The sequence below is a fragment of the Triticum aestivum genome, chromosome 7D, assembly GCF_018294505.1.
Source record: "Triticum aestivum cultivar Chinese Spring chromosome 7D, IWGSC CS RefSeq v2.1, whole genome shotgun sequence".
In the NCBI taxonomy this organism is placed as follows: domain Eukaryota; kingdom Viridiplantae; phylum Streptophyta; class Magnoliopsida; order Poales; family Poaceae; genus Triticum; species Triticum aestivum.
The window spans coordinates 399195088-399218271 of NC_057814.1; the positions used below are offsets into that span (position 1 = coordinate 399195088).

A 23184-nucleotide genomic window follows, 5' to 3' on the forward strand; every position below is an offset into this window, starting at 1 on the left:
CCGCGTCGGCGCCATGTCAGCCTGTGGGCCCCACCTCCTACCGTGTTCGCAGCCTGCCTCCTCTCCAGCGTCGCACCCAAGTCCCACGTCGCCGGCAGCCGTTCCCGCCGTCCGTCGTCCTCTTCTCGGGATCGAGCTCTTCTTCCTCTGCAACGAGCAAAGCGCAGCTGCTCGCCCCGTTGACCGCGCCTCGCTCAAGCGCGCGCCTGGGCTGCCTCCCCTCCAGCGCCCCAAGGCCCAGCCTGCTCCAGCTCCTCACCGGTCCAACTCCAGATCCGGCCTCTGGCCCGATGTGAGCAGCTCCCCCCCCCCCGCGCGCCCTGGGCCAGATCTCAGATCCGGCCCGTAGATGTTTTTTTACCTGGACGCATTGCTATTTATCCAGGAGTTTGCTATTTTACAAAAAAGTCCCTAGTCTTCATGCATATAATAACTCATTAACCGTGCATCGGATTAAAATACTTCATATATGAAAAATGCTTAGAATTTCATCTAGTTTCATATTATGCAACTTTTGTCCATGTTTAAAATGTTTAAATTACTGTTTGCATTAATTTGCTTAAATGCCATGTTAAAATGATTTATTTCATAACTAAATAACAGTAGCTCCTTTTTAAATAAACTTTATATGTAAATGGGGTAGGAAAATGCATAGATTAACATGTTACACTTTATTTTCCTGTTTAACAACAATAAAATATGGTGTTAGGCAGAACAGTACCAATTCCAAAATATGCATATGAGGATTTTCCGGAATTGTTATTTGTTGTTCCGGCCTCATTTAAACTTGCCTACATAGTTAGTTTACTTATGCTTCACCTCTTGTCATGTTAATCAACATTTAATATTGTTGAGTACATAAACGGGAGAGAACTAAATAAGTCATGTGGTGTTTCGTCAATATGCAACTCGTTACATATAAGCTCCACTTAACTTGTAGTGTTGTTTGTTGCACTTTGCCATGCCATGCCTCTTTAAACCGGACATGCACCATACTTGATTGTGCATCATGCCATGTTTATGTGATGGTTGTTTACCATGTTGTTTGCTTCTTCGGGTTAGTTCCAATACCGTCGCGTTTGTGAGGATTCGTTCGACTTCGTCCGTTTGTCTTCTTCATGGACTCGTTCTTCTCCCTTGCGGGATCTCAGGCAAGATGACCATACCCTTGAAATCACTTCTATCTTTGCTTACTAGTTGTTCGCTCTATTTCTATGCCGCGCTACCTACCACTTGCTATATCATGCCTCCCATATTGCCATGTCAAGCCTCTAACCCACCTTTCCTAGCAAACCGTTGTTTGGCTATGTTACCGCTTTTGCTCAGCCCCTCTTATAGCGTTGCTAGTTGCAGGTGAAGATGAAGTTTGTTCCATGTTGGAACATGGATATGTTGGGATATCACAATATCTCTTATTTTAATTAATGCATCTATATACTTGGTAAAGGGTGGAAGGCTCGGCCTTATGCCTGGTGTTTTGTTCCACTCTTGCCGCCCTAGTTTCCGTCATACCGGTGTTATGTTCCTTGATTTTGCGTTCCTTACGCGGTTGGGTGTTATGGGAACCCCTTGACAGTTCGCTTTGAATAAAACTCCTCCAGCAAGGCCCAACCTTGGTTTTACATTTGCCTAACAGCCTATTACCCTTCCCTTGGGTCGGCCAACCCAAGGGTCATCTTTATTTTAACCCCCCAGGCCAATGCTTCTCTAAGTGTTGGTCCGAAACGAGCAGACTGTGGGGCCACCTCGGGGAAACTTGAGGGCTGGTTTTACTCGTAGGATGTCTCATCCGGTGTTGCCCTGAGAACGAGATATGTGCAGCTCCTATCGGGATTGTCGGCACATCGGGCGGCTTTGCTGGTCTTGTTTTACCATTGTCGAAAAGTCTTGTAACCGGGATTCCGAGACTGATCGGGTCTTCCCGGGAGAAGGAATATCCTTCGTTGACCGTGAGAGCTTGTGATGGGCTAAGTTGGGACACCCCTGCAGGGTATAAACTTTCGAGAGCCGTGCCCGCGGTTATGTGGCAGATGGGAATTTGTTAATGTCCGGTTGTAGAGAACTTGACACTTGACTTAATTAAAATACATCAACCGCGTGTGTAGCCGTAATGGTCTCTTTTCGGCGGAGTCCGGGAAGTGAACACAGTTCGGGTTATGTATGAACGTAAGTAGCTTCAGGATCACTTCTTGATCACTTCTAGCTTCTCGACCGTTGCGTTTCTTCTCTTCTCGCTCTTATTTGCGTATGTTAGCCACCATATTTGCTTAGTGTTTGCTGCAGCTCCACCTCATTACCCCTTTCCTGCCCATAAGCTTAAATAGTCTTGATCTCGCGGGTGTGAGATTGCTGAGTCCTCGTGACTCACAGATTCTACCAAAACAGTTGCAGGTGCCGTTGATACCAGTGCAGGTGACGCAACCGAACTCAAGTGGGGAGTTTGACGAGGACCTTGGTCGTTACTATGTTTCGTTTCCTAATGATCAATAGTGGAGCCCAGTTGGGACGATCGGGGATCTAGCATTTGGGGTTATCTTCTTTTCATTTGGATTTGACCGTAGTCGGTCTATGTGTGTATTTTGAATGATGTATGATTTACTTAAGTATTGTGTGAAGTGGCGATTGTAAGCCAACCCTCTTTATCCCATTCTTGTTCATTACATGGGATTGTGTGAAGATGACCCTTCTTGCGACAAAAACCTACAATGCGGTTATGCCTCTAAGTCGTGCCTCGACACGTGAGAGATATAGCCGCACCGTGGGTGTTACAGTAAGTCTGGTGATAAATAACAAGAGGTACTGACAAGAGCAATGCAGTGCCCAGTATTGTTGTGAGATCCTATGATCCCTTGAGAATGGATATTCATCTGCAAGTAGTTTTCATACAAGAGAGATGGTAAGGCACATGCAAAAATGTAGGAGTTCAAATTTTGATTTGATATCATAGACAGTACCTGATGCTAGGCTCTCTGCAGTTCTAATAGGGCTTTGGCCAGTGGAGTAGGGGTAAAGTGTGCTACAGTTGGGGCCATGTTTTCTGGGGCTGGTGATCTATCTGATTTATCAGGTATCACTGCCTTTTCCAAATACTTTGTTTGTACTCCTTCAGGATCTGCACTCACCCTGTTCCTTTTGGACATCTATTACGAAAGAACAACACTTGACTGGAAAAACATGGTATGATGACACATGGAATAGGTACATAAAATGGATAGGCATGTCATATTCTCATATATGATGTGTCAACTAATCAGATGGTGGTGTAACAAAGTAGAAGTAATGAAAGACATCATATGCAAGATACGTGCGACTAATATAACCTTGCCAAGTTAGAGCAAGCACCTTGATGGGTGAATAAGATAGGCCATCCTCCATCATGCCAAGTTTGCTAGCTAGTAGATTGTTCCGCAATATTCCTCCCGTGCACCAATTATCATATTCATTATGATCATGTTCAATACCTACATGCATGAAAACATAAAAATAAGTGAGTATCTTTGTGATGCTTAGGGGACTCTAATCCAATAGTGCCTCCCTGTAAACCCCTATGTGCTATCTGTGTGCAATTCTTCCGAGAGATGCCATGTGTGCTGTAATTTGGTGTGTGCATTAATATAATGTGGCCTACTAATCAAAATAGAGGCTCCCTGTTGAGAGCTCCAGAAGTAATGATACTTCGCAGATAATGGATCGCCTTGTCTTAAACCTCTCATAGGCTTGAAACTTTCAGTTTCTTCATCATTAATTCAAACCCTATAATCAATAGTGAAGACGCATTTCATCATAAGATCTATCCATCCTTCCTGAAAACCAAGTTTTAACACAATTCCCTTCAAGAAATGCCATTCAACTCGGTCATAAGCTCTGTGCATATCAAGCTTGATCGCGCATAAACCCTCTTTTCCTTCCCTCTTATTTCTAATAGTATAAAAGCTCTCGTAGGCCACTAAAACATTGTCCATAATCATTCTCCCGGGCACAAAAGCACTTTGGGTGGGACTAATAATATGAGGCAACAAAACTTTCAATCGCGCTACCAATATTTTGGAGACAACTTTATAAACCACATTGCAAAGACTGATAGGTCTAAACTAGGTTACCTTCTCTCTGGTGAATTGATCCTAGGGATCAACACAATCGTAGTGTCATTCCATCCGGATGGAATTGTGCAGGTATTCACCGCTTGCAAGACCTCATCAACCAAATCATCCCGTAGCATGGGCCAAAATATTTTATAAAAAATAGCATGAAGTCCATATGTCCCTGGAGCCTTTAATTCTCCAATATAAAAAAGAGCCTTACGAACATCATGAAAAGTATAAGGGCCAAGCAAAACATTATTCATGTCTACAATCGCTCTACTCTGGACAAGGGACAAGACTTGCTGGTTTAGGTTTAGAACATCCGAGGTAAAAGCACTGGAGAAGTAACTCATAATATGTTCCTTCAGATCATCATCCAGAAGTTTCTTAATGTTGTTCCTTTTTTTCCTGGTAGTTGCAGCATTATGAAAAAGCGATGTATTGCGATCCCCATCTAACAACCAGTTTGCTCGGCCTCTCTATAACCAGAAAATTTCTTGTTGATCCAAAAGATTTTCCATGAGTACTAAAATTTCCTTCTCCCTCGAACGTGATTCCCCATTGATAGGAACATGCTTCAACCTCTCTAATTCCCCATTGATAGGAACACGCTTCAACCTCTCTAACTATTTTTAAACTTATTTATTCTCCTTTTTCGTCCCTTCAAAGTTACTCGGTCCCAAGCATGTAAATCCTCATGCACTGTTCTAGTCCGTGCAGAGAGTTGAAAAAAGCTTCATTTGGATTGGTGCATTGAGTACCTGTACCAGTACCCACCCCCAAACTAAATGGTCCCACGTCGCCCCCGTACCATTGCGGCTCCGGCCGTGTTGACCATCCGTTAGTAAGACGACTTCACCAAGAAAGGTGCTTGGCTTGGTGAGATTCAATGCCATAACTGGACGTCAGACGCTCAAGAGACACTTTACATTGATAGCCCAAAAGGTTTTCGAACCTATCGAGTCTTGTAATTTCATGGTGCTTTCTTCAAGAAAGTTCCCAAGCGAAATCCTGGACGGGGTGCATGCGCACTCCTAGGTCCCAAATGTTAAAAATGTTAATGTGCTTGCCATTTCCACTCGTCGCACATGCCTTTTATCATTGCACTTACTTCAAGCATAATATTTTGCCGACTAGAGGAGGAGCCCTAATTTCGTGTTTGTCTTTATCCCAAGACCCTGTCTTTTTCTACCATTTTTTCTTAGTGAATGTCATTTCTTCTCTTCTTTTAGAACAAAATGTTATTTCATCTCAAAAACGCAGAATGGTGGCCTTTTCACCTTGACCTCCTTTTCCCCGACTTATGTGGGGAATAGAGAGGAAACACGGAGCGCCTTTCCTTCGCACTAGTTTTGGGTCGGCCCATATGAGGGGCGAGGCTCCCCTATTTTTTGTGTTTTCTTCTCTGTTTTCTTTGCTTCTTAAAAAAAATCAGGATTTCAACTTTTTCCAAAACTCATATTTTTTTTCACAACATTTCAAAAAATATGAATTTGAAAAAAATCTTTGTAGATTTTAAAAATATCCCATATTTCAAAAAATCTTTATGATTTGAAAAAATGTTTGGAAATTTTCAAAATTCCCAAATTTCAAAAGCTATTCATGAATTAAAAAAATTCCGAATTAAAAAAATGCTCACAACCTTGTGTAATGTTCCTGGATTTAAATAATTGTTCATGATTTTGAAAACATGTTCATGTATTTCAATAAGTGTTCATGATTTTTCTTTAATGTTCTGAATCAAATAAATTCAGAATTGTTTCCAGATTTCGAAGATTGTTTGCGAATACATAAAAATATTCATGATTTCTTTAGAATTTAAAAAATTGTCACAACTTTAAAAATTGTTCATATATTTAAAAAATATAAAATATAAATATAAAACCAAAAACCAAAAATGAAAAATCGAGATAAAACTGACAAGGAAAAACAGAGAGAAAAAGGAAAACCTGCCCAAAACCAGATGGGGAGTCTTCATAAAAATACAAGCAGTTCTACTTCACCCTATGTGACACCAAGCAAATAAGTGGGAGAGGAGCTATGCGTTTGGTTGCTATCCGCCGCCCTACGCGAGATATAGGAATCATCGTTTTCACAAGCTTCCCTGTTGGACTAGGACACATGTGTGAGCCGCAGTTGTTAAAACGCTGGTTTTGAAGGCCCACACTAGCCCAGTCCACGTTGCAACGCGGCGTGATCATGGATCTAAATGGGCATTACCTGAAGGACCAAAATATAAGAAAGCCCTCAAATAAGTGGAACCCCAGAACCCTAACCAGGCTCTTTTCTATCCTCTCACCACTCGCGCCTCTCTCGCCCTTCCCGCCGCCACCGCCGCCGCCGCCACTCCCCTCGCCGCCGCAGCAGCCGCAGCCATGGGGCGCATGCACAGCCGCGGGTAATCCTCACCCCCTGCACTGCCACCGCAATCCTGTGAATTTTCTGGTCTAATGGCGTCTCCGCGACTCTGTGACGCAGGAAGGGCATCTCGTCGTCAGCGCTGCCGTACAAGAGGACTCCACCAAGCTGGGTCAAGACCGCCGTCGCCGATGTAAGAAGAAGCCTCACCTTCTCTTCGCCCCCTCGATTCGATGTGATATGGCTGGCTGATGCGTGCGTCGGGCTCGTGTGCAGGTGGACGAGTTAATCACCAAGGCCGCGAAGAAGGGCCAGATGCCGTCGCAGATCGGCGTCCTGCTCCGTGACCAGCACGGCATCCCCCTCGTCAAGAGCGTCACCGGGAGCAAGATCCTCCGCATCCTCAAGGCCCATGGTGAGAAATAGATTAGATCCCCCCTCGTCTTTCTCAGAGTGCTCTATGTGTTGATAGTGGATTGATTGTGTGAGTGTTGGTGCGCAGGGCTGGCGCCAGAGATCCCGGAGGATCTCTACTTTCTGATCAAGAAGGCGGTGGCGATAAGGAAGCACCTGGAGAGGAACAGGAAGGACAAGGACTCTAAGTTCAGGCTCATCCTTGTGGAGAGCAGGATCCACCGCCTCGCTCGCTACTACAAGCGCACCAAGAAGCTCCCGCCCACCTGGAAGTAGTAAGTCACTCAATCCCAATGCCATTAATCTTTCTTCTGCTATAGCTTCGGTGAATTGTGACGCCTTATCAGTTTAGTACGCAAGTACAGTGAACAGTTCGCTGTTTGTGTGCCACTTGCTACATATGAGCTGTAGAATGTGTGCTACATATAGGTTGTTGAGTAGGAGTACGTGTTTGGTACTACTTCAGATGAGGCTACTTATAAATGTATTTAGATGCTGATCTGTTGGCTGTTCTGTTCTCATGGGACAGGAATTTTAGAGAAATGGGATTCTAAACTACTTAGTTATGCCTGTGATTAAGCTTAGTTGTGTTTGTGGCGGATGTGCTGCTAATTGGTGTTAGTAAGGCATTCCCGTACTGGCATACTGTAGTGGACACTGCTGATTCGGTGTGCACACCAAAATTATAAGTATATGAGTCAATAGTTTGACTTGTAAAGATTGATGTTATGAAGTGATGATATAGCCACTTCAGACATTTTTGAAGATCTAAATGGAGAACACCTATGCATTTTGTGTGTTACTAAATGACTACAATTTGCCAGCATGATAATGTAACTTCTTTAGTTTGGATATGAAATAGGAATTTGATGAAGATCACAATACTTGTGTTAAAGAGAAATTAGATCAACCCAACTGAAATGTTTGCAGTTTTGAAAAATGCAACTGGTTATGATACTGATATGTGTCATTATCCCACGTATGTGTGTCTGGGTGACACATACAATGTGTTCTTCAAACTGCAACATTTCTACAATTGCATTTATCTATTTTAAATTCCTACTCAGTGGTGGTCTATTCTGTTGGCTGAATCATGCCATTCTGAAGCAAATCTATAATGATGAAATTGCATTTAAATTTATACGAATAAAATCATTGGTTATCTGATGTGCCGAGCAGTGCCGAGCAAGTCATTTATGAGTGTGCATTTTAGTCTTTTAAAATACAAATGGGTAGCCCAAGGCAAAGGTGCCAACTAAACTTGCATCTATGTAATGTAAACATTGTTGTTGAACCGAAGGCAGTTCAATGATAATGGTACGGCAGTTTATATTCACTCTCTGTTGCATTTGTTGTATGGCCTGGATGAATTTGTACACATATCAGACTGCCTTTTTCATACGTAAAGCATTTCCGTTGGACTTATCTTATAGTATTCCTAATGTATGTTGCCAATCGTGTCATCTCATACAACAAATGTTTTGCTAACACAATTCTTTCGCCTCTGCAGCGAGTCTACCACCGCCAGCACTCTGGTGGCTTAAGGGAGATCCAGATCTGGTGTGCTCTTAGCTGATTAAAGCTTGATTGTTCTGGAAACCATTCTTATGTAATGCTTTATGAGAGTTTGGAGCCAAGCAGATGCTGCAAATTTTCTATGTTTGCCTGGAGGATGCTGTAAAACCTTTATGGTTTCACTGTTCTGTCTGTTAAACGACTGTTATAATGTGCCCAGATTTTGTCAGTTACAGTTAGCAGTTACCGTATGTTTTTTCCAATAGTACATGTTGCTCTTCGGCTGAAGATCGTATACTTTGCTTGCTTTGCTCTTACTCAGCGGTTTAGAAGTACTCTGAACTAGGCCTCTAGTTCAGCATTCAAATACTTGAGTGTTTTCGAATTTAAATGTTGACCACATCCTCAGAAAATAGTATGGCATCAAAGGAGAATTTTGATTTGGTAAGGTTCATATGCTAGATTCCTGTAGTATGAAGGTTTCATAGGTTTTTGAGATTTTTCATCCCTTTATGAATGGTGCAGAGGTTTGCTGAGATGTTGCCATTACTAATGCGTTCGTATTATGTTACATGAACAAATTACTATAATTTGGCGCCCTTGTTCCTGTTAAGCTGCAGAAGTCGACTGAAGAGATAAAGAAAACATAACCTATCCAAATTTTGAGATCAAAACCAATTGGCCACCTATTTCAAACAATGTTGCCAAAGTTCTCAAATTTTGGCATGAAAAACTAAAGTGTCCCTCAAACCTGTACAACACCCTTGGCAACATCCTCATGTTACACATGATCACTATGGCAGTACGGCAACATCCTTCTTTTTTCTTTGAAAAAGAAGACTTTATTGACCTCAAGGCCTCCACATCAAGCAAATACACACCCTTGGCAACATCCTCAGGTGTGATACAATCGTGGAAGACCACAGATCGTGTGACACTGGCATCAAAGAAGAAGAGGCAGAGGAAATCCAATCGCAGAGGAGTAGAATGAATTGTCAAGATCCCACACAAGATTTCAGATAACCGGTATATGGTCAACCCAGTCAGTCCATTCATGTTAATGATTGTATTTCGGCAAAATTGCAATGGTACATCACACTACATTACTCCGTACATACAGAAGATGTTAGCTACTTAGTTGCGCTTGCGCCTGAACAATGAACTCAATTGGCAAATAAGCCAGACAAAAATAAACACAGTAGCTTGCAGGTCTAACTCTCAAGGGTTTGGCTTAGTGTATCTGGCGATTTTACATGAGCTTCTCTGACGATGATATCCCGTCCATGAAATTCCTGTTGCATTAGTAAGAGTCGAGATAAGATATGATAGTTGTCAACATAGTCGCAAACTCGCAATATCATTGGGAGTGGCATAAAAAAGTGTATATAGACAGAGTGTAATTAGGAAAAAATATGAAATGGAGGTGCTTAGATATCATGGAGCTACTGGTAGGCTTCAGGTTATGCCGAAACTTTCTGGAACAAATGTAATCCCATTTTACTTATATAGGACTTTCTTATACAAACTAACCCGAGATGCAGATTCTGAAGGTATGCATATATGAAGTTTCTTGAAATAAATTCAACAAGGATTTGTGGTTTCCATTCTAATATCAAACCCGAGGGAATAAGTAGCAAAACATAGAGGTTGAAGAATTATACCGTATTGTTAAGCTGCAGAGCAGCCTCAAGCTCTTCGGCTGAAGAAAACGAAAGGAATCCATAGACACGACTTCTCCCTCCTTTGCGATCTGTCAGCAGCCTTGTACTAACAACAGTTCCACACTGAGTAAAGTGCTCCCTCAAGTGTTGAGGTTGAACAGACCATGCAAGGTTGCCAACATAGATCTTGTATCGACTTTCAAAGATATGGTCCTTCATGGGTGGTGTATGGGACAGGCTGGGATTTCTCCTACTAGCAACGACATGAGCCGCTAGTTTTACAAACATCTCACGCCCATCCAGGTCCTATAAGAGAAACATGGAAGTAAAAGAGAGTAATTCGTAATTGGATTACTACACGGAACACTTTCATTTGTAGACAATATGCAAGTTGAGAAGAAACTACAGAGAAAATGGAGCCAATTGTATGACTCACAAATCCATCGAGAGCATTGATAGCTGTTCTAGCTTCTGCAAGAGAACGCATCATAACAAAGCCACATCCTCGACTAATCCCGGTCTCGGCATCACGAGAAACCTGCGGGTTGTTAACAACTTCAAATATTAACATCAAAATGAGCCTCCAGAATCTTAATTGGAAGCAACAAAATATTACCCAAGGATGTGACACCATCATACGTATCATATGCAATTACACATATAACTAAGGCAGCAATTAGAATGTAGATTTTACTGAGACCTAAACTAGGACATCATTCAACAGATACTAGCCAAATGGCACCAAGTTCAGGTCACTGGTGTGTCGATCGAATATTACCGACTAATACAGCACCACGAGAGACATGAAAACAAGAAGCATCTGATATAAACCCCACCATTTGTTCATCAGCAGTTTTCAGTAAGATATTGTGGAATGATAAGCGCAAGAGCCACCAGTAGAGATTGTAAACATCCAAATAAAGTACATAAAAAGGAAAAAAAAACGACAGACTGCTGTTTTCTCTGCACGATTGAATTATCCAAAATACCAAACCTGCTGCGTAACAGGTGGTTCAGAGCATCCATTGAGATCTGTGGAGTTGCTAGCCTTGCTGATGGTCAGGCAGGTGAGTTAACTCTATGTATGGGGTTGCCTAGTAACTTCACTTAATTCTATGAACTCCCGAGCATGGATGGTCAGTCATAGGCCTGGGGAATACCATGGTCCATGGCTGCACGAGCCATGCCTATCTCCTAGTACCTCCCATGTCCCAAGCCACTTGGAGCCAGGCGGGGCGTTACTAGTGTTTCAGCTGGCCCGTGCAATTCTTCTTCATGGATGATAAACACCGTGTATAGCGTATAATAACAGTATGAATCCGACAGCAGAGCAGGCACGCGACCGCGTGAAATGCAAGGGAGCGCACCTCGACGGAGAGGACGGTGCCGTATGGCCCGAAGAGCTCGAGCAGTTCGTCGACGCCGCACCTGCGGGGCAGGTTGCACACGAACAGCTCGCGCGGCCGCGGCTGCCGCCGCGTCCACCCGCTCCCATCCTCGGCCGCCGGATCTCCGCCATAATGCTCCTCCTCCCCGTGCGCCGCCGTGCCATTGCCCCCGGCCCACTCCTGCTCGTCATCCTCGTCGTCAGACTGCGCCTGCGTAGCGGGCCAACGAGGCGCCTCCTCTTCCTCCTCTGTATCGAACGCTAGAGGCGTCTCCTCCCCATCCTCTGTCTCGAACGCTAGTTGGCTCGCGCTGGCTGTCCTCACCGGGCCGAAACGAGAGGGGGCGGCGGCGTTGGGGTTGGGGAGGCGCGCGGCGGCGGAGGAGAGGGCGAGGCAGCGGTGGCGGTGGCGTGTGGGGGGAGAGGATAGGTGGTGAGAATGGATCGGGTTGAGAAAGTGAAGCAGGGTGTGATACAGGGCAGGGGCGGAGGCCATGGCGGTGGCGGTCGGATAGGGAGGAGGGAGAACAGCCGAGCACGAGCACGGGGGGAGAAGGAAAGAGGCGCTGAGTGCCGAGCTTTCTCGCATGGACGAGATGAGCGGCCCGATGTTTAGCCACGTATGCAATTTGCTCCGTGCAGTAGAGCAATAGCTGCGAAAAAAGTGGCGATAAAGATGAAACTAGAGGCAGCGATGTCAAAGAATTCAAATTTTGGTTGGAATCAGATTTTCTTGGTCCATCTGTAGTTTGATTGATCTCTATCTGATGTAATTTGTCACCAGTTGCCGGTGACGGGGAGGAGAATCCCGGTGCCTCCGCTCCGGTTAGCAATTTAGGTTAGGTTTTTTTAGTCTTCGCAGATGCAGTGCTCGGCCAGATGATGGCGCTACTTCTTTGAGTTTGTCTTCCGGGTTTCGACCATCCTCGAGTTCATCCTAGTCGACGGAGCTTCGGCGTAGATTTGTGCCACCTCTTTGGAGCGGTGAGGTCAGGGTTTCTCGTCTTGTGACGAGATTTGGTGTCAGTGCTTCAGATCTCTGCAAGCAAGGGTTCAACGGCGACGATTGCGGCTCCAGGGCGCTGGCTCTTAGGGCACGTGCACGAAGACTTCCTGGCTGTCATTGGCAAGGTCAAGCCGGCTCCGGTAGGGGAGCGGCGACAACGGCGCATCGACGGCTCATTCTGACGGCAGTAGTAGTTGTTTGGGGGTCATGAAATCTTAATGTAACTTTTATTGTGTTCGAGATGCTTTGTATTTCTGCTGAACTTTGATATCTGGATCTTTTTTTTTGCAAAAAAGAATGATGAATAAAGTCGGTGCATCCGAGTTTTCTTTTCTTGCTGAATTGCAAATCCTTTTTCTCTTTCTTTTAGTTTCTGAAAACAAAACCCAAAAAAACAGGGACCAATTTTGTTAAGTTATGTACTTATGTTCGTGCTTTTGGGAGGGGAGGGGGTAGAAGAGTTGAAGAGAAAGTACTATGGATGAATTTTTTAATGCACTCTCATTGTGCGATTTTGTTTAGAAAAATGACATTTTTTTTATTGTTTCGGGGTCTTGTACTGCTACTTTGTCTTTGGTTCCTTATACTTCAATCACATCATTACCAAGCCCGAGCATTATTGGTTAGAGCCTCTCAAACAACCTTTGTATATTGGAGTGCTAAAAAATGTTGATAGAAAAAGGAGAGAGAAAGTTTAGCAATCCAAATCAAGTTGTGCTTTGGCAGCCTTTGTATACTGGATTTGCTATATTTGTACAAGACACACAATGACATGTGAGGAGAGTTCGTCATACACACTACACACTAGCTTACATACATGAATACATATAATTTCACAACTCGCCACCATTCACGTCACATACACATGTGCACGTACACATACACACTTCAAGAAAAAATCCATGCAAAAAAGGTACACAACACAACACACATGCGACATGAAAAAAATAACCATGCTAAAAAAAGGTACACAGAACACACATACACGCGCACACAACATACACAACACATACAGGGCCCGCCCGTTATTGAGACAAAAAACTGAAGGGGCTACTTTAGGAGGGTTTGTAAAATTATAGCAAGTGGCCTCTCCACTTTGCAAATATACAAAGTCTAGGTGCAAGCATAAAGCTTTGTAATTTTTTTGATGGGGGCCACTTATACAAAGACTATTGGAGAAGATTTTTTGGTCAATTGCTAAAATAGCAATTGAGTGCAAAAATACGAAGGTTGTTGGAGATGCTCTTAACAGGCATGTAACTGGAAACAACAGTAGTTCCTCCGATTCTTTTTAGAGTAAATACACCACCGGTGCCTTAACTTGTCCGTCACGGCCAGTTTGGTATCTAAACTTGCAAAATACATAAAAGTGGTGTTATAACTTGTCCTCCCGTGCATATACGGTGCCTCTGGCTGTATGCGACCGTATGGGCTGCCCGCGTGAAATACGAGCTGGTGATTTTCTTTTGCAGAAAATACCTCATGTTTTATTCAAATTAGAAATATAGATCTCATATGTCAACATGACAGAGAGAGAAGTCGCTCAAATAAATTACAGGTAGACCTACTGCTTAGTGCGGGCATGAGCAGACCATCCGGCAGAACATGATGCGTTCTAGTATTAGCTAGTACTCATATACATAGACCTAGTCCGCGTATCTCTCTGCACTTCCTTCACATGTTTTCTTTTTGTTTATTTTTCAGTTCCTGTTTAGTTTTTATATGTAAATTTTACCATCAAAAATACAAAAAATATAAGTAGGCAATTATTGTGCATTTTAATTCTTTAATCTATTTTCATTATTGTTACTTTGAAGAGGTAAACATGAACTTTTTCCAAATTTTATGTGGATTTAGACAGGTCAACATATATTAAAAATTATTGTGTAAATTTATGCATCCTGATGCAGGACCACAAGCACAGACAATTATTGCCTATATTCATTGATTTAAAATACTACACAATTGCAAAAAATCGACAATGTAACTGTTCAACGTGTATTAAAAGTTATTGTCTAATAATAGTAATTCTAGAATGTATTAAAACATGTTAAAGGTGTTTGTAGAAATATAAGCATAATTTTACAAAATAAATTTTCTCAATACACGTTGAACATGTTTTTAAAATACATGTTGTCAAGTTTTTGAATGCACGGCAAACCTAAGGTAACCACGAGGCAGGGCACCACGTGATGACTAAAAGGAAGAAATACTGTTTACATCGACAAATAAATCAGCAGGAAAATTCCAACTAGATGCTCTAATGGGATAAATATAATTTAGACCGTAATGAGATTGTTCCGTATGGTAACAAGTGAATAATTTAGGTGCGTCAAACAAATGAATTGTCACTGACGTGTGCATGTATGCATACCACGCACACGAGGTCCAGTATTAAGAAAAATAATACTACAAATGATTAGATACAACACCAAAAATAAATATGATAATTTTATATTTTACATAAGATGGTTTTCCTCTAAATTTAGCGTAAAATCTTGCTTGGTTTACTAGCTAGCTTACAAGGCTGGCACGACTGAGCTCCTGAGTTCGAACTTTGAATCCCCCTTTTCTTTCTTATTATTTTTCTTTATTGTTCACATGGTATCATTGTTATAAAAGCCGTTGTATCTGCCATTTACACATACTGGTGTGTTTGACGTAGTGGTTAACATGTATGTCTTGTGCATGCGAGGCACATTTATTTTTCTTTTTACTATTTCATTCATCCGCTCGCCTGAGTTGATATGCGGGACCGCATTAAAATTAAATCTGAGGGAGCTGGCTCTAAAAAATGTGGGACCATATTAAAAATAAATCTGAGGGGGTTGGTTGTAAAAAATGCCCCCACACTTACATGCGGGCCACCTCCATGCGGGCGTGCCATGTGGTCAGGGCAGTACGCCCGGATACGGTAAAAGGCACCGTATTTGCACGACCGGACAAGTTCGAGCATCACATTCATGTATTTTACAACTTTAGGCACCAAAGTGACCACGCAGGACAAGTTTAGGCATCCACGGTGTATTTAACTCTTCTTTTTACCCTGCGTATAACTCTTGGCCCGCATACCAAGGAGAGCAATGGTTCGATTTTTTTTGACCAATTTGCCCCTGGGCGTGAGTAATCTGCTCGAGTATCCAGAGTATGCCTAGGTTAGCTTCCCCACGCGGTCAGCCCGCATACAGCCCTGCATGCTTTTCCTGTATGCTTGCTTTTCATTGGGAACTGGCGTAGTTAATGGGGCATAGATGGAAACAGATGCTATGAATGTGGAACGCGCATACTAATGAGAAAAACAGAAGAAACTTATGCGCACACTAAAAAAAATGAGTACATATCTAGTGGAAACCATACATTTAGTGAAAACATGAAAACTTCATCTTGAACCGTTGGATAGAGAATGTGCGTTGCCTGATGAAAAGTTGTACAAATTGCAAATAGAACCCCACAACCATCCTGTACTTGGGTACATAATAATCCCGCTGGAGGCTGAGGCGCTGAGCCATCCCGTTCAGCTAGTAGAGACACCTGTTCAAACGTGCCTACATATTTGGACACACAAGATTTGTCTTTTGATGATCCATTTTGCTGCCTCTGAACTCAAACATGGCTACATATTTGGACGCCTAGGATTTTAATAGAATTGCAAATGTTCTATTTGCAGTATCCTGTATCTATTCCTGTGCATACTTCTCTTTTTTGGGCAGAGTACTAACATTGAGAGGCTTCTAATTCTGCTAACATTGATACACAGAAAAACAATGAAGAAATGTCTACCGTGCTACCAAGAGATGTCTTGCTGATATAAAATCATACCATTGCAATAAATGTCTCGCTCAAAATATAACAATTAATTTACACCGTTGTAAAATAGGGGGAGGGGGGCAATGGCCCCCTCCACCAGTGCCTGAACTATTACATGCGTCTGCAAAATCAAACGTGGAGAAAACGTACTCCCTCCATTTCAAAATATAGTGCGCCCGCGCTTCCCGAGGTCGAACTTTGACCATAAATTTAACGAACGAGACCGACTGCGGCGGGAGAAAAAGTTACATAATTAAAAACTTCTTTCGAATACGAATTCACTGATATAACTTTTGCTCCCGCCGCAATCGGTCTTGATAGTTAAATTTACGGTCAAAGTTGAAGCACGGGGATAGAGGAAGCACTACATTGTGGAATAAAGGGAGTATTTCGTTCAAGTGAATGTTTGACCTAAATGTGTGTTTCTCAAAATAAAGGCCAACCTTCTGCTGCCGACACAATGATGGACGTGACACCATGGATTGGCTCGGCCTATTTTTGTTGAAAGAACAACATTGAAGAGGATATTGACCCTCTGTGATGGGCTTCAAACCATTTTATAGTTCTATAATATTTAATAAATATAAATAGCATAGTATAATAGAAATTGTCATGCATGTTTGGATGTTGAGGTGACATTATTCATCTGCAGCATTGCATGTTGAGGTACGCATTTTTCCATACATGTTGCATACTGAGGTGATATGCTTGCATGTTGAGAGAAATTGGTTAGTGAGGGCTAGCTATTTAGATATAAAAGATGAGGTGGCATGCTCACATGTTGAGAGAAATAGGTTAGTTAGTGGGGGCTAGCTATTTAGATATAGAGATTACATGTTGAGAGAAATAGGTTTGTCTACCAGCCAAGTCTAAAACAGTAACACAACAAGAATCTAGACGCGGATTTTGGCTCTAAGAAGCATATACACATAATGAACAGTAAACCAAAATAAATAGTAACTAAAATTTGAAAATTATATTTTTTTAGATATTCACATTAATGTAACAAGTGTGCTTGACAATTTTCATGCCATATGGGATAGCAATGCTTCGTTGGTGAAAAAACAAAATTAAGTGTAACATTTGGCGTTCAACTTGCCATTTTGCACAAGTTTAAATGCTTAAGTTTTTCCCCTGGAAATTTGCATGTATCATTTGGGTGTGATAATGAACACATCTTTTCTTTTTCTTTGACATTGGTAAAATCCATTTTTGGCACGGAGGAGCATGTACTCCCTAGAGCCAAAACTGATTTCCAGAAGAATCTGCCATACTCTGTCAAAAAAGGAAGAGTCTGTCATAAGGTGTCACTACATGATCCTCAAGGCACTCAGGATTAACATTGCTGTGATGTTTATGGCAGCAAAATATTTGCGGAATCTACGTGACGCCGGCTGTCTGTTCGAGCCATCAGTCTGGAACGAATCCAAAGGGGCGGAGGACGGCCGCCGGCACGAAACCAAACAGGGCACCACGGCTCCGGTCCGCGGTGGCGCACTGGGCGCGGGCGGCGATCTCCTGCGCGAACTCGAGCTGATGCCTCAATTTCTCGTTCTCGTCAGTGAGCTGCACCATCGACACGCACTCAGGAGTTACCCACCTTGGAGAGCTGGATAGCAGGAACAGCAGGAGGACGCAGGTTTGGTTGGTGCTACACATACCTCTTGCACAGTTTCTGTGAGCTCCTCCACTGTTTGCACGAGCGACACAATCTGCCGGCTCGCGACGTCTTGGAACGCCAGGTCGATGTCCGGCACCGCTGCGTCGGGGTCGAAGATGATACCTTCCTGCACAAACAGCTCCTCCAGCAGATCCACGTCCTCCTCCTTCAGACTCAACCTTAGCTGCACAGACATTTTCAGTGGCAAGTGAGATATATCTGCTGCGCAGGACGTAGGGTGGGACCGAATCGACCACTTCTGGTTAGTTGCTTGCTTGCTATACTAACCTTGCTCAGTATCCTGTCACGCAAATCATCATGATCATAAGAATCAAGGCTCGGATCGGACACCTCAGACTGGCTGCTACCAGCCTTGCTTGGTGCTCTGCCACGCGGATCATCTTGATCATGAGAATAGCAGGTGGGCTTCTTGACGCTGTCCACTTCATTGGGAATCAGTTTGGGTAGAGTCTTTATGAGCTTCGTCCTGGATGGATATCGATATAGAGTTATGATAAACTGCAGCACAGCAATAGTACAAAAATTATGCAAGTATGCAATGTTCAAGGGATATGCCTGGTTCCAAAGCGAATGGTAGACAGACTTTCTGGTGCGTTCGACGAACTAGGAGAACAGCAGCATAGCAATGCAGCTCTTGAGCTGCCACCCTGCAAGCAACAGCCATGTAAACAAACCTGCAGATTTGGAAATACTGAAGAATATTTTGACAGACCAGTGCATCTTGAAGTATGCGTGTAAGCTTCGAGTCACGGTAAGGGACATGATTCGGTTTAGCTGGAGATGAAAAAAAGATAAGTAAAGCTGATCATTAATCAGAAAGGTACAATAGCGGAGTAACTACGTTTTGTGTTTAGTCTTTGCACAGAGTATCGTTGTATACTTGTATTTGCCACTTACCAGTAGTTAGGGCATTAATAACATTTCCAAGAGCTGAGAGCGACTTGTTGATTGTTTTCGCCTCATCAAGAACACGCCCTTCAGCACCAGTTTTCTCAACTTTCTCTGAACCAGCCAAGTCAACAAGAACAATCTTCCCGGCCCTTACCCTGTAAGATTAAAAGAAAGTTACTAGCTGCCCACATATAATCCAGACAGATATAACAGTCCATAGCACAAAGAAAGAGGAATGGCATTAACGCAGAAATTGATGCCTACTATACTAACATGAAGGAGCACAAGGCAACCTGTTGAGTTAGCATGAATTGCATAAAAAAGGTGATGTATGCGGTTATGGTTTTATACAATTACATCAACATAAAAGGGAAACAGCTATCAACTATTGATGTTTGTTATTCGAGCATACTTATCATCTGCAGTGGATCCATGCTGCACGGAGAAAATGTACACGCAGTGACTTCTACTGCTGGCCAGGTTCATTTCTACATATTCATTTAGGACGACAAAATTTACAACATTGAAATGTTTTTCAACTGTTCAGAAATGGTAGATAGAGGATACGTGTTTCTCCAACAGCTCTGTTGGCAATTCCTTCCTGTAATTTAGACCAGTAAACATAAATAATCTGGCATTTACTTACAGAAAGGCGCTCCAAGAAAAAATCAACTGCGATTATAAGAGAAACAAGGAAACCCCAGCAAAACTTACAGAAAGGCGCTCCAAGGCATCTGAACTATTCATAATCGATATCTGCAGTTATAGTTTCACAGTTACCAGACATGAAAAGAAGCCCTCAAAGGAAAGATGCTGAACACTTCTTTTCTTACATATACAGAAGGGAAATGAAACAGGAAGTACAGATGCATTTCTGTCTGACCTCTGTTGCTCCATAAATAAAAATCCCTTGGCTTTTACTCTCCTTGATTTGTAGGTTGTCCTTGGACAAGTCAAGAAGGTCCCTGAGATATAAGGAGAAAAAACTCGATTCCCCTCGTAGCAGCGTTTTATAAAAGAAACTCTATACAGGATCCATACAGAAACATCAAGCATATTCTCACCTTACTTTTTCCAAATATATCTCCACCTGAGAAATCGTAAAATAGTGTAAGTAAAGATCTATCAATGTGAATTCACAATCAGCGCACGAAAATGGTATTTTACCATTGACAATTTCACAGTCCATGTAGTGATGTCTTCTGATGTTCTTAAACATTCAAAAAGATCATTTACAACACGCTGAACCAGTCCAGTTTTCAGCTCATTGCAGTGCAAGATGCTTGGCCCCTGTTTCAACATCCAAATTAAACAAACATGTTAGGCCAAAGCTGAAGTGGCGCATTCAGTGATCATCCCATAAATTTAAGCCCAGGGATGTTCACTTTACCTCCATGCTATATGTTTTTCCAGCTCCAGTCTGTACAAATGCAAAGTACAAATAAATTGTTAGCACTGTTTACAGGTAGAAGTGTCTCATTTCATAGATGCACTGCTTAGTGTAAGTTTGAGACTGTAAGTAGGCCAAGCCTTGCTTTAACACACAATGGGGGTTTATCTATGCATAAGTTTTCCCAAATATTTGTGTAAAGCTGGTAAATGAGGATACAAGGTGTTTGCAGGAACACATACCTGACCATAAGAAATTATGGTCCCATTTATTCCATTGACAGCATCTGTTCGAAATATTAGTTACTCAATTAGTACTATGGTGGCTACTGAAGTGTCCAGTCATGACAAAACTGTAGTAATACAAAAAAGCTCTGACTACCTTATGCATAAATTTTGAAAGAAACAAAAAGAATGAAAACCTGCAACAATGGGCACTGCAAGGAAATTGTATACATCAGACTGTTCCGCATCATCATAGAACACCTTGTCAAAGCTGAATATGACATCTTCGTCGCGCTCATCCTAACCCAAGTATTATGCAACACGTCAGGGAAACCGCACTAATCAACCACGAGGAAGCACAAAAACTGTGCCAACAAGATCACAGGGATTTTTTGTTAATAATCTTATCAAAAGGAAAATAGGATAAGGCATTGTTCCTCACTTTATTAGCTACTGGTTTAATAAGTACTACTGTACTATGTAGTTGTGCAGGGGATATCAAGCAGGCTACTATTGTAACATAAGGCTGCAGGCATGCAATAGTTTGAACAAATTCAGTAATCTGGATCAAAATACAACTGTGCGTCTTGCGAGAAACTGCACATGAACATTCATCTGTATGCCTCACATCACAGAGCTAAAGGCAGAAGAGTGTCCAAACCTTGAAAACAAAAGACTCGGAGTCCAATTTCTTGAAGCAGACCTTGTCATTGGCCTTCCTCTCTTTGTGGCTCAGCGGCCTGAATCGCACACACACTGTGACGTTGGAGTTGGACATCCTGGCGATTCAGATAGGTGTCAATTTGGGTGGTAGAAAAATTCAAGTGACACAGCGGCTAACCGCTCGGGGTTTCGAAATTCAGCGGCGGATCAAGATGGTGCGCGGGGTGCGCATCCGCACACCCGGAAATGGTGGAGACCGGTGGGGTTTGAGAAGCTCGTACCTCAAAACCCAATGGCCAAAGGTTGCGGACGGGGCGGACACGGCAAGGACGAGTCCCGACGAAGAAGAACCGGAGCGGCAGTGGCGGCGACGGGGGCAGCTGTGGGGCACGCGGTGGTAGGGTTTAGAGGTTTAGGGCCGGGCGGCGTTTGGCGATGGAACGCGTGCGGCGACGAGATGCAGAGGCGAGGGAGAGGGAGGCGGGCGCGATACAGGAGGTGTGCGTGCAGCGTGCTTGAGCAGGAGGTGTGCGTCGCCGGCGTGCGTGTGCGCGTGCGCTGCTGTACCCAGTGTAAAGGCTAAAATCACAGTTTTGACTTTTGGTCAAAGTTTAGCACCATTTTGAAAGATTTTCATTCCTTTGGGACGCTATCCAGGCCGGAATAGGCTTCTCGGTAGCCGTGCCAGCATTGACGCTGCGCTGGTCAGCCGTCCGGTCACGTCGGTTTGACCGGCATGAATGCGATAGGCGTCCGCCCCTTAGCATCTGCTATGAACTGCACTAACGAGTGGCACGAATGTGCAATGATGATTCTGGAGCGGAACGTGCCACAAGGGTTTTGGATGGGACCGTCAGTTGGTGCCTACGTGGCGGACGTCCGGACACCCACAAACCTCCTCCAGTTTGTGGGATTTTAGACGTTCAAACCGGCAGTGGCGGAGGACCTAGCAGGGCAAGGGTTGGCGGCCATCCCTGCCTTGATTTGTCCGATGCATGCAGTGAAGGAAATATGCCCTACGGGCAATAATAAAGTTGTTATTTATATTTCCTTATATCATGATAAATGTTTATTATTCATACTAGAATTGTATTAACCAGAAACTTGATACATGTGTGGATACATAGACAAAACACAGTGTCCCTAGTAAGCCTCTACTAGACTAGCTCGTTAATTAAAGATGGTTAAGTTTCTTAACCATAGACATGTGTTGTCATTTTATAAACGGGATCACATCATTAGAAGAATGATGTGATGGACAAGACCCATCCATTAGCTTAGCATATTGATCGTTAAGTTTTATTGCTATTGCTTTCTTCATGACATATAGATATTCCTTTGACTATGAGATTATGCAACTCCCGTATACCGGAAGAATACCTTCTGTGCTATCAAACGTCACAACGTAACTGGGTGATTATAAAGATGCTCTGCAGGTATCTCCGAAGGTGTTTGTTGGGTTGGCATAGATCGAGATTAGGATTTGTCACTCCAAGTATGGGAGAGGTATCTATGGGCCCTCTCGGTAATACACATCTTGATAAGCCTTGCAAGCAATGTGACTAATGAGTTAGTTACGGGATGATGTATTACGGAACTGGCTGGGGTTTTTGGTTGCTCTGTTGGTTCCATGCCCTTCACATACCTCGGCCTGCCAATGGGCACGACGAGGCCCAGTGTCCTTGATCTTATGCCGCTGGTTCATGCAGTTGAACGGAAGACATCCACTGCGCTGTCACTGATGTCATCCAGAGCTAAACTGACCTTGGTCAATTCAGTTGTGACTTCGATGATGATATATGCAATGTGCACGATCAAGATACACCCAAAGGTGATTGAACATCTGGACAAGCTGCGTAGACATTGCCTCTGGGCTAAAAACTCCGATGATGGGGTCAAAAATAACTCTCTTGCGGCCTGGGAGCTTGTCTGCCGCCCAAAACGCTGCGGAGGCCTTGGAGTTATTGATCTTAAAACACAGAATGCAACCCTCCTCCTAAAATATCTTTTCAAATTCTATAATCATGAAGATGTTCCCTGGGTGGAGCTTGTTTGGGATGCCTACTACCGAAACAAGATACCACATGCATCTGAGGCGGTGGGTT

General features: G+C 43.1%; 3 protein-coding genes across 4 annotated transcripts; 1 reads left to right on the top strand and 2 right to left on the bottom strand.

Annotated features, from left to right (window-relative positions):
* Positions 1–6319: 6319 nt before the first annotated feature.
* LOC123167182 (40S ribosomal protein S13-1) lies at positions 6320–8598 on the top strand. The gene is made up of 5 exons (XM_044585015.1): positions 6320–6480; positions 6561–6633; positions 6717–6855; positions 6943–7129; positions 8365–8598. Exons 1-5 carry the CDS (start codon positions 6458–6460, stop codon positions 8396–8398), a joined length of 456 nt encoding a protein of 151 aa, XP_044440950.1. The 5' UTR covers positions 6320–6457; the 3' UTR covers positions 8399–8598.
* An 800-nt stretch (positions 8599–9398) lies between these two features.
* On the bottom strand, positions 9399–11997 carry LOC123169327 (28 kDa ribonucleoprotein, chloroplastic). The gene is made up of 4 exons (XM_044587170.1): positions 11398–11997; positions 10467–10568; positions 10031–10336; positions 9399–9661 (listed from the first exon to the last, which is right to left on the bottom strand). Exons 1-4 carry the CDS (start codon positions 11911–11913, stop codon positions 9581–9583), a joined length of 1005 nt encoding a protein of 334 aa, XP_044443105.1. The 5' UTR covers positions 11914–11997; the 3' UTR covers positions 9399–9580.
* Positions 11998–17482: 5485 nt separating this feature from the next.
* On the bottom strand, positions 17483–21631 carry LOC123168184 (kinesin-like protein KIN-1). Of its 2 annotated transcripts, XM_044586053.1 has the most exons (17): positions 21361–21631; positions 21078–21195; positions 20614–20716; positions 20435–20478; positions 20193–20222; positions 19970–20092; positions 19867–19892; positions 19686–19767; positions 19517–19558; positions 19370–19403; positions 19215–19290; positions 18809–18957; positions 18624–18685; positions 18467–18558; positions 18179–18377; positions 17892–18074; positions 17483–17796 (listed from the first exon to the last, which is right to left on the bottom strand). In XM_044586053.1, the coding sequence occupies exons 2-17, from the start codon at positions 21192–21194 to the stop codon at positions 17641–17643; spliced, it is 1518 nt and encodes a 505-aa protein (XP_044441988.1). In that variant the 5' UTR covers position 21195; positions 21361–21631; the 3' UTR covers positions 17483–17640. The 2 variants fall into 2 exon arrangements, with proteins under 2 accessions (XP_044441988.1, XP_044441990.1); XM_044586055.1 differs by lacking the exons at positions 20614–20716; positions 21361–21631 and having other exon boundaries at positions 21078–21155.
* Between the last annotated feature and the right edge of the window lie 1553 nt (positions 21632–23184).

Excerpts from the sequence above, each read along its gene's own strand:
- LOC123168184 (XM_044586053.1), bottom strand. The coding sequence starts at position 21,194 with ATGTCCAACTCCAACGTCACAGTGTGTGTGCGATTCAGGCCGCTGAGC. Across the intron at positions 18,378-18,466 it reads ACCATTCGCTTTGGAACCAG|GACGAAGCTCATAAAGACTC; the intron begins GCATATCCCTTG and ends ATATCCATCCAG. Across the intron at positions 18,075-18,178 it reads GTGACAGGATACTGAGCAAG|CTAAGGTTGAGTCTGAAGGA; the intron begins GTTAGTATAGCA and ends ATGTCTGTGCAG.
- LOC123169327 (XM_044587170.1), bottom strand. The coding sequence starts at position 11,913 with ATGGCCTCCGCCCCTGCCCTGTATCACACCCTGCTTCACTTTCTCAAC. Across the intron at positions 10,569-11,397 it reads GCACCGTCCTCTCCGTCGAG|GTTTCTCGTGATGCCGAGAC; the intron begins GTGCGCTCCCTT and ends AACAACCCGCAG. Across the intron at positions 10,337-10,466 it reads TCAATGCTCTCGATGGATTT|GACCTGGATGGGCGTGAGAT; the intron begins GTGAGTCATACA and ends TTTCTCTTATAG.
- LOC123167182 (XM_044585015.1), top strand. The coding sequence starts at position 6,458 with ATGGGGCGCATGCACAGCCGCGG. Across the intron at positions 6,481-6,560 it reads GGGCGCATGCACAGCCGCGG|GAAGGGCATCTCGTCGTCAG; the intron begins GTAATCCTCACC and ends TCTGTGACGCAG. Across the intron at positions 6,856-6,942 it reads CCGCATCCTCAAGGCCCATG|GGCTGGCGCCAGAGATCCCG; the intron begins GTGAGAAATAGA and ends GTTGGTGCGCAG.